The sequence below is a fragment of the Chiloscyllium plagiosum genome, unplaced genomic scaffold, assembly GCF_037043375.1.
Source record: "Chiloscyllium plagiosum isolate Xiang-an unplaced genomic scaffold, Cpla_swu_hap1 HiC_scaffold_36, whole genome shotgun sequence".
In the NCBI taxonomy this organism is placed as follows: Eukaryota; Metazoa; Chordata; class Chondrichthyes; order Orectolobiformes; family Hemiscylliidae; genus Chiloscyllium; species Chiloscyllium plagiosum.
The window spans coordinates 12,583,963-12,599,228 of NW_028270174.1; the positions used below are offsets into that span (position 1 = coordinate 12,583,963).

The 15,266-nt window shown below is 41.9% G+C and overlaps 1 protein-coding gene across 2 annotated transcripts in view; it reads right to left on the reverse strand.

Moving 5' to 3' along the window:
* Positions 1–3,307: 3,307 nt before the first annotated feature.
* tbck (TBC1 domain containing kinase) overlaps positions 3,308–15,266 on the reverse strand; it is a 202,672-nt gene continuing 190,713 nt past the window's right edge. For both annotated transcript variants that reach the window (XM_043674337.2, XM_043674336.2), the window contains exon 26: positions 3,308–3,868. In XM_043674337.2, the coding sequence (XP_043530272.2) occupies positions 3,758–3,868 (111 nt within the window). In that variant the 3' untranslated portion in view covers positions 3,308–3,757. The remainder of the gene's footprint in view (positions 3,869–15,266) is intronic.

The window sequence follows — 15,266 nt, forward strand, 5'->3', positions numbered from 1 at the left end:
TGGGGCATTAATCAATTAGATTAGATTAGATTACTTACAGTGTGGAAACAAGCCCTTCGGCCCAACAAGTCCACACTGACCCGCCGAAGCGCAACCCACCCAGACCCATTCCCCTACATCTAACACTACGGGCAATTTAGCATGGCCAATTCGCATAACCTGCACATTTTTGGATTGTGGGAGGAAACCAGAGCACCCGGAGGAAACCCACGCAGACATGGGGAGAATGTGCAAACTCCACACAGAGAGTCACCTAAGGCGGGAATTGAACCCGGGTCTCTGGTGCTGTGAGGCAGCAGTGTTAACCACTGTGCCGCCCCAATCTGATGCCAAACTTTATATTAGTGCCCCCAGCTCTCCCCATTTTGTCTCTTTTTTAGATAGACCTTATCTGCTTGTTTACAAATACTGAAATAAATACTTTTCTAAACAACCAGTATATAGAATGTCTCAATTAAAAAAAAATGCATTCCAGTGATTCAAACATTAAAAATCTCCAGTCACTAAGATTCAGGATTACATCGTTGATGTGGATTCTTTCTCAAGGTTGCACTTTAGTTAATTAAAACACACTAATTAAAATACTAACAGTAACATCACAGGGTGAAAGATATCTGTTGGCTAAACACTTACTCCTCACAACACTAGTTCCTTATTAGAGTGCAGTTCAAAGTCCAGAATTGATTTCATCCTAACCTGATAATCCTTGCTGTGCTCAAACAAGTTACATTTTCCCAATGGTAATCATGATTATGGGAACAGAAAGCTCACACAAAGCTTCCATTGTTCACTGTGGAGTGACTATTAGGCAGCAAGATAAAAATCCCCAGTCTGTAGCTCTGATAATCACTGGAAATCGTGACCCGATACATGTTTGCATTCAGTATTTTTGTTGGGCAGATTGAACAGCTCGTTTGGGACCAGGACCCAGTGAGTGGAAACTGGATATAATGAACGTTGAAAGGGCATCAGCTGCCACTCATTTCATAGTGTTCCAGCAGAATGAGCATTCATTGGTTGGTAACTCATTGCTTAAAACAAACAAACACAAAGTCAAAGCTTTATGACTTGCTGCCAACAGGATTAGGATATAAAAAAACAAACTTCAAAAAGGAACACCAATTTACACAGCATGAAGAGGTTGCTGGTTCATTGGAGTATGGTTGGCATAGATCTACTAACTGTCAACCTTAGCTGATTGATTGGGGCATTGAGAATTACCATAATCCTTTCCCAATGAAAACAGTGCAAGATACACAAAGCTCCTTTTGCCTACACTGAACTGAACCCTGTTTGTGAATACACATAGCTTCTGGCAAATTAAATGTATTTAGAGCTCAACTGGTAATTTTAAATTGATTTCTGATGTAATTCTTAGCTCAGTCTGGATTGCTGTCCAATAGCAGAATCATATCTCCTGCTGGACACTATATTGCAAGCATGGGCTGGTTAAGCATGGCTGAAACACCACCTGCTACAGGCGGTCAAAGGAATACATTGTTTGACATGGTATTTGTGCATCAAATCAAGTGTTATTACCACCTCTTGCCACTGGTTCAGACACATTTTGCAGCACACAATGTTGGCAGTTTTCAGCAGAGGTTCTTTCCCCAGACTCTAAGACCTGTCAATTTATTTAGTCTGCATGCTCAGTGCACACTCCACCATCATTGTGACTTTGCATCAATTCCATGAATGTTGTGTTCTCAAGGCAGCTCCTGAACTGCTGATCAGCTCTGATGCCTCATCCTGAGTGGTTTCCTTGGCAGTTCTTGTCAGTGGTCTTTGCTATTGCCTTCCACCCTTGGAGACAGGAAGTAGGGTCCCAAGTCGACCTTCACTGGGATGGGAATGGAAAATGTTCCTGTAGTCATTCTGAACTACACGCTAGCCACCTGAGCTAACCAAGCCCCTATTGTAACTATACAGACAGCCTATTTCTTTACTTAATGTTTCTATCCTCTCCCTAGGTTCTGAACCTTTTTGAATGCCATTTTGCCTATTCAGAAGGGTCAAGACACGCAAGATTAAATCATCTGTTGAAGCCACAGGTGTATATGGATCTGCTTATCTCTCAGCATTTCCTTCCTCACTTAAAAATCACCCTCTACGAGTTAGGAAGCCTGACCATTGTTAATGGATGCAATGAAGCTCTTTTAGATGGAAAGTCATTGAACATTCTCCAACTTGAGTAATGTTCCTCTAAATACCATATATGTACCAGCAAACTGGCAGCTCCAGATTCCATTAACATTACTATTAGGCCATTTACTGGGAATGGGACAAATCCACCCATTCTTTGACTCTCCATTCCAATCCCTCTTCCCACCTACCTTTCGGAGGTTCACTGCACTGCACCTCTTCCTGAAATGACTCTGCCTTTTGGGACATTGTATGGTGCATCACTCTGCTCTTCCGCAATGAGTACATACTTTAAATGCCAGTCAGGGGTGATATTAGGTCCAGACAGTTTGGTGGAAGAACTGAATATCCCAGATTTTCAGTTTGGAGGGGTTTAGCTTACCAGGAGCCAAATTTGTTTAGGCATTGAATTTGTCCCTTGAGGAAACAGCTTCCTGTAATGATGCTCTAATTTTTCTACATGTCTATTGTCTCCAAATGGACACAGTGGCCATCAATACACATGGAAAAAAGTGGGTAAGTGGGTTTGAGCTACAGCTCAGCTGTCATCTCAGTAAATTATGAAATAGATCAGAGGACTGGATGGAATTCCAGTTACTGCATTCCCACTGCCCTTTGGGGTGGAATTTTACTGCTTTATGGTATCGTTTTTCCACAGGTAAGTGGTTTTACAAAGAAAACCAGGGATTTGAGGCAAACAGTTAGATACCTTACCTTTCAGAAGTGCATTCGTAATGCATACATCAGACGCGGTCACAAAACACAGCATCGTTCACAGAGTGCGCTTGAAATGATTCCCTATTGGACACTGTATTTAAGAAGCAAGATCAGATAATCTCATGCACTCACACTATTAGGTAATTTAAAGCCTAAGAACATGAGAAATAGGGACGTTAGTCGTGTGAAGCATGAAGTTTGAAACGAAGTTTGAAACAAATTTTGAAGTACAAATGACAGAGGCCAGCATTCTCTGAAAGGAACATTTTCCAGCTAAACTTAGGGTGAAGCCCTTTCAGTACTTAAGGATTATGGTCATTTAAGATTATGGGTAAATACATTATGAAAAGCTAATTTAATCGCAGTGATTTTACTGTTCCTTCTGGAGACAGAGCTAAAGAGTTTTTTTTGTAATAATCTGCTTACTGTAGGAGAGCCAGAGTTTCACTTTGGGTCTCTTTAAATTATTTCAGATCCAAAAAAAATTATATAAAAAAAGAAATCAAGAGGTTTTCTTTGGTGTATAGTCTTTAAATAAAGATGGTGTTGGAATATTCCATTGAATTCACTGTTCACAATCATTGACAGAGTCTAATTTTTGTAGAAACACAGAAGATTTGATACACAATGAGTCTGATAGCTGAACGGCACTCAGATGTATACCCTCGCTCAATCAGTGCTGGACATCAGAAACCACCATCCTTCACATTATCCACTGGGTTACCATCCGTGTCAAACTTGACTGTGTAATTACGTCACAAGTTACTGAGTATGCACAGCTAATGATTCACAGAGAGGAGTTTTAAGTTGGAGTGCCAGTGTTCCTCTTGCTTTAATGCTGGTGCTGTCGTTGTCTCAGTACGGTCCGAATTTTTCCTTCTATTGTGGGCGGAAAGATTCAGATCTGAGGTGATGGGACCATGAGGAGCCCAGTTGGCTTCATCTTGTTGATGCCTCCATCCAAGATGCAGACTCGCGGGTAACCCAGCTTCACTAAGTGAGCTGTGAACTGAAGAAGAAAGACAGAGCTATTACTTACAGAAACATTCTAAGTGGAATCGCCTCACTGATTAAAGTACAGATAGATTGCTACAAGGATAACTGGGTCAAGGATGTCTGATAGCTGTTTCATTCAATTTCTTTGGTGAAGAAGGTCTTCAGTCCTATATGTGACTCCAGTCACAACCCAACTTGGTTGACTCTCAACTTCCCTCTGAAGTACCTTAGCGAGCCGTTTAGTAGTATGGATGGACAATGCCAATAATGCCCATGTACCGCCTCAGGCGACTAACTGTGTGGAGTTTGCACGTTCTCCCCGTGTCTGCGTGGGTTTCCTCCAGGTGCTCCGGTTTCCTCCCACCATCCAAAGATGTGCAGGGTCAGGTGAATTGGCCATACTAAATTGTCTGTAGTGTTAGGTATGGGGTAAATGTAGGGGTATGGGTGGGTTTCGCTTTGGCGGGTCGGTGTGGACTTGTTGGGCCGAAGGGCCTGTTTCCACACTGTAATCTAATCTAATCTAATAAATGAAAACAAAACTCTGCCCTTTCATTTGGATCTCTCTTCACCAAATGCACAGGGTCTTTGTGGAATGAAACCCAAACAGAGGTCTATCATTAATCTTGTAATACAGGAACTGTTAAAGTGGGAGTTGGTAAAACTCCCATCATCAATAAGGAGACTCCCGCCCATTTATTTCTATTCTGGAGCAGGATGGAGTTGGGTGGATAATGAGGCCAGAAATCCCACCTCTATTTACCTGAACAGCAGTCTTGTTGTAACCATGACTGTTAAGCTCTTAACTTTTTACCACCAATATTTTTCCTCCACCCCCATCCCTCTCAACAATCCCACAACCAACGGTCCTTTACATTTCCCCATATAGCTTCAAAAACCCCAGCATTGTGTCCTCTATACCCACTTTTCAAGTATCCATTATACAGTGAGATAGCAAGCCATTAGTAAGTCTGGAATGTTCCTGAAAATTTTCTGAAACTGATACAAATTGCAAAGACACTATAAAAATCTCATCTGTACAAGAACTGTTTCTCTTATAATCATTTTACAGCTGCCAATCATTCCTTATGTCCTTTAACCATTCTTGGAATTCTGCCAAGCATTCACAATGGGGTTACTGAAAACCGCACCAACAAAGTAAAGTGAGCAGATGGTCAGACATTGGTTTAACCCGATGATTGTGCTTGTAGCTATATTATATGCAGTTTTGCTGTAACAACCCGAAAGTGAAATTTATCTTTTTATTTTGAGAATCATTTAACTCTTAACTCACATTTAATTTATCTTGGTTCTGATTCATTTTAAAATAGAAACGAGAAAAAGTGGAATTTCAGTAATTGGTCATTCAATAGATTTAGTTATTTTGATTTGATTTGAAATATTGGAAATTTTTTGTTTTGCATGCAATACAGACCAGGTCAGACCATACAAGATGCATGAGGGTAATAGAACAGAATGAAGAATACAACATTATGGCTTCAGAGGCGATGCACAAAGAGCTAGATCAACATTAAATTAAAAATGCGAGGGCCGTTCAGAAGTCCAGTAACAGTGGGGAAGAAGCTGTTGTTGAGTATTTTTGTACACTTTTATAAACTTTTATATCTTCTCCCCCATTACATCCCCCCATAGAGATCATATAAGTTTACTGTGGTGATGTTGGCTGAAGGATACTTGTTGGACAGAACACCAGAAGAATTCTGCTATTCTCTGAATGCTGCCTTGAGGTATTCCTTTTAATGGCAAAGAAGCAGAATCTTGGTTTAATGAACCATCTTACCAGCACATCTACCCTGTTGGTGATCTCAGGAGCTGGTAACAGTCCTGACCCCTGTTTTCCATCCCTGTTCCAATGCGAAGATCCAGCCCTGAAGTTTATTAATCTGTAAAGCAGCAGCCCAAGACTTGGCTGAAAGCATAATTTTTAATTGGTCCTAGGAAACTATGAGATGCAGAACTGTCAGTGTTGAGTCTGGTTTATTTCAGAAGTACATGCCCAAACTTTAACTAAATAGTATTGTTAGCAGGTTGACAGGTTCTATAAACTATCACTGGAGTAGACTGCAAATAATCATTACATGCCAGGAAAGCTGGGTCACTGAAAGCACTGTTAAAGCATTCATCATCCATTCGCTGTTCCCTTCCTTCACAATACAGTGACTCACCAACATCACTTCCTTCAGTGTGGACAATGCATTGTTTCCCAAAGGATTAAGATTTACTTCTATTTTCAGAAATCATTGGCAATTATTAGCAAATGCCAAAGCACTACGTTTGACTGCATTTTAACTGCATTAAGGACTGTTTCCTCTAGCAAACAGAAGATGCAACAAAGATTTTGATGAAAGATCTTCATGATTAAGACCAGGTTCTATAGGCTAGGTATCTTTGGTACAGGATTATGCCTCACTAGAAGTGGAACTTCATGCTCGAGGTATGACACAGATTTCTTTAAAGGGAAGCTCTTCTTTTACTTCTGAGCAAGTCCGAAACCAGGGATGAAAGTGCAGTACAGTCATCAATTAATCCCATCAGGGACTCGGGAACAATGACTACACTGAGACTGGAGAGAATATGGAACTCACTATCAACTGCAGTGGTTGAGGCAAACGATATAGATTCATTTAAACAGAAGCTAGATAAGTGCATCTGAGAGAAAGGAATAGAAAGACTTGTTAATAGGCTTAAATAAAATAAGTGGAGGGAGAATTCAAACACTGACATGGACCAATCTAGTTCTGCAGAAGAGTCATATTGGACTTGAAACATAACTCTCTCTCTCTTCACAGATGCTGCCAGAGTTTCTTCACCACTTTCTGTGGCATGGACCAGTTATGTTGAAAGGCCTTTTCTAAAATCTAGATGCTAAAAATAAGGTGATGGAGAAGCAAAAATTCAAATTGTGCTGCAAAGTCATTTTAAGGTGCACATCTGGAATTGTATCAGTCAGATAATTCTCACCCACTTCTCACCAGACAAGTACTCTCTGGGTTATCACTGAGTAACAATCTTGTTTTTTCCTTCCTTAATGTTGTTGTGAGTATGCTATTTCCTAAAACCTCCTTTGGTACAGGATTATGCCTCACCAGAAGTGGAACCTCATGCTTGAGGTATGACACAGATTTCTTTAAAGGGAAGTTCTTCTTTTAGCTCCCCTTCACTAACCAGCTCTCGCCACAGTGCTATCCCATATCTTTCACACACCAGCACTGCCATGTTCAGCACACAATCTGACACTGACTTAACATCTGCTGAGAATGGGAAGCACCTGGATTTCATGACCCACTCAAGACTGTAGCAGCAAGATACAAACAATGGTCAGCTGCCAAATACTTCACACCTTACTTTATACAACAACTGGACCAGATTAAGAGGCGAAGCATTAACAAGTAGAGATTGATATTTTCCAAATATCGATGGCTCTGGAAGAAGGGGACACATGAGATGAAAAGCAAGCTGTTTAGAATGGAACATAGGTTTTGAAAAAGAAATGTATGCTGACAATTTCCTTAAAGTGTCGCTAAACTGGACTGCAAATAACCATTACAGACAATTTAAACTAAAGATGCTACACATTGGATGATGCATGCTCATATATTCTCTCCTCAGCCATTGATTAAGCTTGATGTCTCCAGCACCAACATCATTCCTGCTCCTCGGATGCAGCCTGACTGGCTGTGCTTTTCCAGCACCACACTCTTCGACTCTGATCCCTAGCATCTGCAGTCCTCACGTTCGCCTAGAGCTATAGCCCACCAAGCATGATTTCTCATTTCTATATTTGAGCATTTCTGTTGCTATCAACAAAACTGAAGCACAGGGCTTGTCTACAATTTTGCTGCATCAAGCAGTTTAAGCAGATAGCAACTGAAGCAGAGATCTAATTTCCCCAGAGCTGCTTCCGATACACGTTCAAAATTTAGGAAGAGGTCATAAAGGTGTTCACAGAATGGGAATAAAAGGACAAAATAATAGAACATGGACAAAATATCAGAATTCCAGAGGGGAGGCATGAGTGGATGCCTTTGTCATGGAGGCCACATTTGACTGAATGCGACATCAAGGAGCTCTAGTAAAACTAGAGTCAACGGGAATAGGGAAGAAATCTTGCTGCTATCTTGAACCAGGCCTGCGACATAGGAAGATGATTATAATTACTGGAGGTAGCCATCCAGCTTCAGGTTATCACTGCAGGAGTTCCTCAGGGTAGTGCCTTAGGTCCAACCATCTTCAGATGCTTCAATTATCTTCCTTCCATATAAAGGAGGAGAGATCTCACTGGTGGCTGCACAATATTCAGCACCACCTGTGACTCTTCATATACTGAAACAGTCTACATTCAAATGCAGCAAGTCCTGGACAATATCCAGACACAGGCTGACAATTCACTAGTGATATTTACGTACATAATCTCTGTGCAACGACAATCTCCAGCAAGACAAAATCTCACCATTTTCCCTTGACGTTCAATGGCATGACTATCACTTAGTCATAGAGTCATAGAGATGTACAGTATGGAAACAGACCATTCAGTCCAACCCGTCCATGCTGACCAGATATCCCAACCCAAACTAGTCCCACCTGCCAGCACCCAGCCCATATCCCTCCAAACCCTTCCTATTCATAGACCCATCCGAATGCCTCTTAAATGTTGCAATTGTACCAGCCGCCACCACATCCTCTGGCAGCTCATTCCATACATGTACCACCCTCTGCGTGAAAAAGTTGCCTCTTAGGTCTCTTTTATATCATTCCCCTCTCACCCTAAACCTATGCCCTCTATGATTTGGAGGTGCCGGTGTTGGACTGGGGTGTACAAAGTTAAAAATCACACAACACCAGGTTATAGTCCAACAGGTTTAATTGGAAGCACACTAGCTTTCGGAGCACCGTTCCTTCATCACCTGATGAAGGAGCGTCGCTCCGAAAGCTAGTGTGCTTCCAATTAAACCTGTTGGACTATAACCTGGTGTTGTGTGATTTTTAACTATGCCCTCTAGTTCTGGACTCCCCGATCCCGGGGAAAATACTTTGTCTATTTATCCTATCCATGCCCCTCATAATTTTGTAAACCTCTATAAGGTCACCCCTCAGCCTCCGACGCTCCAGGGAAAACAGCCCCAGCCTGTTCAGCCTCTCCCTGTAGCTCAGATCCTCCAACCCTGGCAACATCCTTGTAAATCTTTTCTGAACCCTTTCAAGTTTCACAACATCTTTCTGATAGGAAGGAGACCAGATTTGCATGCAATATTCCAACAGTGGCCTAACCAATGTCCTGCACAGCCACAGGGTTTGGAGGGATATGGGCCGGGTGCTGGTAGGTGGGACTAGATTGGGTTTGGATATCTGGTCCGTATGGACGGGTTGAACCAAAGGGTCTGTTTCCATGCTGTACATCTCTATGACTCTATAACTTGTTCTCCATTCAGAAAGTGAGAGTAGGAATAATAAAGGCAGATAAATCAATTACTGAAAATATGTTGCAGTAGACAAGATTTCAGATTTTGGATCATTGGAATCTCTTCTGGTGCAAGACCTGTTCAAAAGGGATGGAATTCACCTGAAATTGAAGGAGATCAACATCCTGGTGGGGAGATTTGCTATTGATGAGCGTTTAAACTAACAGGCGCAGGGGGTATCCTAAGTAGTAGTGAGAATCAGAAAGACAGATGAGGGTGGTTCTGAATTAAAAAGAGCAAGTTAATTAGAAAAGGGGGCCAAGAGTAAATCAGAGAATGAGGTAATGCTGATGAATTAAACTGCATTTATTTCAATGCAGGGGGTCTTACAGGTAAGGCTGATGCACTCGGGGCATGGATGGGAACATGGATGTGGACATCAAAGCTATGACAGAAACTTGGCTGAGGGACGGGCAGCACTGGCAGTTCAATGTTTCAGGGTTTAGATTAGATTAGATTAGATTACAGTGTGGAAACACGGCCTTCGGCCCAACAAGTTCACACCGACATGCCGAAGCGAAACCCACCCATACCCCTACATTTACCCCTTACCTAACACTACGGGCAATTTAATATGGCTAATTCACCTGACCCTGCACATGTTTGGACTGTGGGAGGAAACCGGAGCACCCGGAGGAAACCCACGCAGACACGGGGAGAACGTGCAAACTCCACACAGTCAGTCGCCTGAGGCGGGAATTGAACCCGGGTCTCTGGCGCTGTGATAGAAAGACAGGCAAGGGAGGAGGGAATGACGTTTTTAATTAATTAATTAAGGAAAACATTACAGGCATTATAAAGGATACTTCTGAGGGATTGTCCAGTGAATCTACAGGAGTGGAACTCAGAAACAAGAAGGGGATGATCACCCTAATGGGACGTCTCACCCCCCATAGTTAGAGGGAAATTGAGGAACAAATATGCACAGAGATCTCAGATATATGTAGGAATAATAGTGTGGGGGGGTTAACTTTCCAAATATAAACTGGGATTGCCATAGTGTTAAGGGCTTGGATTGCGAGGAATTTGTTAAATGTGCTCAAGAAATTTTTTTCTAATCAATATGTACATGGCCCTACTGTAGGACAAGCAGATTTGACATTCTTCTGGGAAATAAGGCACAGCAAGTGACTGAAATGTTAGTGAGGGAGCACTTTGGGACCAGAATCACAGAATCCCTCAGTGTGGAAGCAGGCCATTCGGCCCAACAAGTCCACACCGACTGCTCAAACAACTGGGTAATTTAGCATGACCAATCCAGCTAACCTGCACATCTTTGGACTGTGGGAGGAAACTAGAGCACCCAAAGGAAACTCGCACCGACACGGGGAGAACGTGCAAGCTCCACACAGACAATTGGCTCGAGGCTGGAACTGAACCCGGGTCCTGGCACTGTATTGAATCAGTGCTAACCACTGAGCCACCGTTCCAACCAGCCGTACTCATAATTCTACTAGTTATGGAAAAAGATAGGCCTGTGTAAAAGTTCTGAATTGGAGTAAGGCAGAGTTTGATAGTGTGAGGCCTGAACTTTCAAGAGTTGGTTGGAGTAGTCTGTTCACAGATAAAGGGATGATGAGCAAGTGGGAGGCTGTCAAAATGAGATAACGAGAGTTCAGCGGCATTATGCTCTTGCTCGAGACTTGCTCATAATTCAGCTAAAATAGATTGAATATCAACTCGTTTATCCTTTGAATACACCATTGGTAAGAGTGGGAGAATTTCCTGGTTGTCCATAAGAATGGAAAGAAACTGGACCTTGACCATCCCTATTCCTAGCTCCACATTGCAATAAGAATTTTGGCTGACTGGCCGCTTGGCTCAATTGGTCTGACGGAGGAAGTGAATCAGATTGGTGCCACCTGCGCGGGGTTTGGTTTCCATTCTGGTTGGAGTGGATTGGAGCTCTGTCTTTGTCTCAGTGGTGGAGGCTGGCCACTGTTGATGGCAGAGATCTCAAGGAGGAGGAAGACTACGACATGGTATTCACTAAGCTTTACAAATGTTGCGAACTTTCAAGAGTGAGGATTTTAGAACCTTAATCAGAGTAGCTGCTGGCACACTGCACTTGTATTTTTCTTAAATCATAATAATGCTTTGTGAGGCTTCCCTTAACTGCTTATACACAAAGGCCATCTGACAGCATAATAGACTAAACATTAGTCACAGAAGCCTCTTGGAATCAAAAATTAATTCCATTGCCCAGCTTTTTCTCAACTTGTATCTTTCACTGCTTCAGAACATGAAAGCTCCAAGCAGACTCAAACCTTAGAAATGTATCATATTGTTCATTACCTGCAGCTAATTAATTCTTTCATTAACACTGTCATTTTGGATTTATATCCATTGCATTTAATTACAAATTTCACTCACTTTTGTTGACAGAATATTTTTCTACTATTCAAGATGAAAGCTATTTTTTGCCAGAAGATACAGAAGGTAGCGAAATAGATGGTGACACCTTGCAAAACGTCCAGATTACAGAGGAGGAAGTGCTGGATGTCTTGACATGCATAAAGGTGGATAAATGCCCAGGACCTGATCAGGTGTACCCTAGAACCCTGAGGGAAGCTAGAGAAGTGATTGCTGGGCCTCTTGCTGAGATATTTGTATCATCGATAGGCACAAGTGAGGTGCCGGAAGACTGGAGATTGGCTAACGTGGTGCCACTGTTTAAGAAGGGCGGTAAAGACAAGTCAGGGAATTATAGACCAGTGAGCCTGACCTCGGTGGTGTGCAAGTTGTTGGAGGGAATCCTGAGGGACAGGATGCACATCTATTTGGAAAGGCAAGGACTGATTAGGGAAAGGCAAGGACTGATTAGTGATAGTCAACATGGCTTTGTGTGTGGGAAATAATGTCGCACAAACTTGATTGAGTCTTTGGAGAAGTAACAAAGATGACTGATGAGGGCAGAGCAGTAGATGTGATCTATATGGACTTCAGTAAGGCTTTCGACCAGGTTCCCCATGGGAAACTGGTTAGCAAGGTTAGATCTCACAGAATAAAGGAAGAACTAGCCACTTGGATACAGAACTGGCTCAAAGGTAGAAGACAGAGGGTGGCGGTGGTGGAGGGTTGTTTTTCAGACTGGAGGCCTGTGACCAGTGGAGTGCCACAAGGATCGGTGCTGGGACCTCTACTTTTTGTCATTTACATAAATGATTTGGATGCGAGCATAAGAGTTACAGTTAGTGAGTTTGCAGATTACACCAAAATTGGAGGTGTAGTGGACAGCGAAGAAGGTTACCTCAGATTACAACAGGATCTTGACCAGATGGGCCAATGGGCTGAGAAGTGGCAGATGGAGTTTAATTCAGATAAATGCGAGGTGCTGCATTTTGGGAAAGCAAATCTTAGCAGGATTTATACACTTAATGGTAAGGTCCTAGAGAGTGTTGCTGAACAAAGAGATTTTGGAGTGCAGGTTCAAAGCTCCTTGAAAATGGAGTCGCAGATAGATAGGATAGCAAAGAAGGCGTTTGGTATGCTTGCCTTTATTGGTCAGAGTATTGAGTACAGGAGTTGGGAGGTCATGTTGCGGCTGTACAGGACATTGGTTAGGCCACTGTTGGACCCCATGTTTATACAACAATCGATGATACTTTCACATTTACCAGCACTGAGACTATCTTTGAATTCTTAACACTTTATTTCTTTCATTGTTATTAAATTTCACCAATTCCCTGGTGGGATTTGAACCCATGTCTCCCAAGACATTAGCATGGATCTCTGGATTATTATCCCAGAGCTAGAATGATATCTCCCCAGCTAGCAATTTATCAAATCAGGTTTCAAAATGTCTTTTTGCTTTCTGATTGGTAATATATCATGGTGATACGTGGCTTGTGGATACCAACAGTACGAGCCCAAGAAGGGTTGGTTGGAGGCAGGTGGTTATGAGATGAAACATCCATGACAACATTATTTATTTGGGATCATTCCAGCAATGATGGAGGTAACTTTCATCCTAACAGCCAACGCTAGATTGAAGCTCAGTTCTCAGAAGGGAAAGGACTGTGATCTAAACCATACACCATCCTGACTTGGAAGTATACGACTGATCCTTCAAAGTCACTGGGTCAAGATCTTGGAACTCCATAAGAGCACTGTGGGTGCCCTTACACTCCAAGGACCGAGATGCGGTCTGAGAAGGCAGCTCATCACCACATTCTACAGGGCAATTAGAGGTGGGAAGTAAATGTTGGCCTAATAAACATTACCCATATCATAAGAAAGCACAGAAAGGAAGATGACTGTACTCTCTTGAATAATTGGTAAGCAGATCTTGTAAGGACAAGTGAAATGCCTGGGGTTGGAAAATTACTGGTGCAAGAAAAATTGATGCAGGCGACTACCAAGGAAGATAAAGGGTTGAATTTTCCACTAGTGATCTAATTGGGTCTGTGGCTCATGCAACAAGAGCCAAGAGTGACTACAATATTATGATTGTAAAGCCAAAAGTGAGCACAATATCATAGTTGTAGAGCCAACACGGACCACAATACAACAATTGTATAATATTCTAGACAAAATATTTACTAATAGGCACTTGACCACAATATACATGAGATGAAAACACGGGTCTAAAATACATTGCACAGAAGGTAGACCAGCTACAGTTTGAACAGTGTACAATAATTGTCACAGAAAGCATAAGAGAACCTATATTTATATGGTGACTTTGATATCCAATCCTCAATAATCTATTATAGTCATTTTCCTTTATGTTAATACTATAGTAGTTCTAAACGACACTTAATTAAATAAAACCTGCATTTATGAAGCACTTTTCCCATCTTGCTTCACAGCCAATGAAATGTAGCAAGGCTGCTCTGTCAGCAAATACAGCAAACTGGACACAGCAGCTTGTTATAAGCAGCAATGAGGTGTATGAGCATAAAAATTGCTAAAGAGAGACACAAAGTCAAAGCTTTATATCCTGCAATCGATTAAAACACAAGGAAACTAACATAGGAATGAAACAATAATTCGTACGGCAGGGTAGAGGGTGCTAAGCAGTTGGATTATGGTATGTCCAAGAAGGAAAAAAGCTTCCGGTTCATGTAATTTTTTAGCAAAGTTTATGCCCTGTATTACCAAGCATTTGCTTACATCTGACAATAGAATTTGGTTTTGCTGATCTTGGTTGAGGAGTAAGTATTGGTCAGACATCATTACAACGGCCTGTGCTCCTCCATGAGAACTGAAACATCTAACGAAGCAGGCCGGTGGATTTCTGTTCATTAAGGATGACACGTGCTGTCTCCCTGAGTACTGCACAAGACTGGTAACTCAGGTAATGTGGTCAACTTCTGGCATGGGACTTAAGCCCACACACCTGTCAATCAGAGCCAAAGGTGATACCAACTGAACCATGGCTAAACAGCGAGAGGCAAAGTGCAGTTGCTCCATCCTCTGTGAAATGCAAGTTTAGAAGTTGAGAACTTCATTGTATAAGAAAAGTTATGATTCAAGGAGCAAATTAGAGTTTGAAAAAGAGAAACAGATTCAAAGTAGGTTTGTGATGACTGTCATTCCTGTTCTTGCTTTTCACACTCAACTACCAGTTCAGACTAGTTTATGGATGGCTAATTATCGCAGGTTTTGTTGAAAAGTTGTTCACCCAGTGATATGACTGATGGTTCCATTTATTCCTACTGAATAAGGAACAGCAGATTTGCGCAATCCATCTTTCCCTCAATACATCAGGTCAGACATTGACTGAACCCTCTCCATTGTCTAATGACAGTGTCACAGGACCCCACAGCATTACTTTATACTATTCCATTCCACTAAGCTTGTAGATCTTTCTGTTAAAACTCCTACATGAACTTTAGCAGCTAGTGTCAACACAGGAACTCCAAACAGAGTCGTTTCTGGTTAATTGTATTGTTTATAATTCTAAATGTGGGCTGTTGTTAAAAAAAA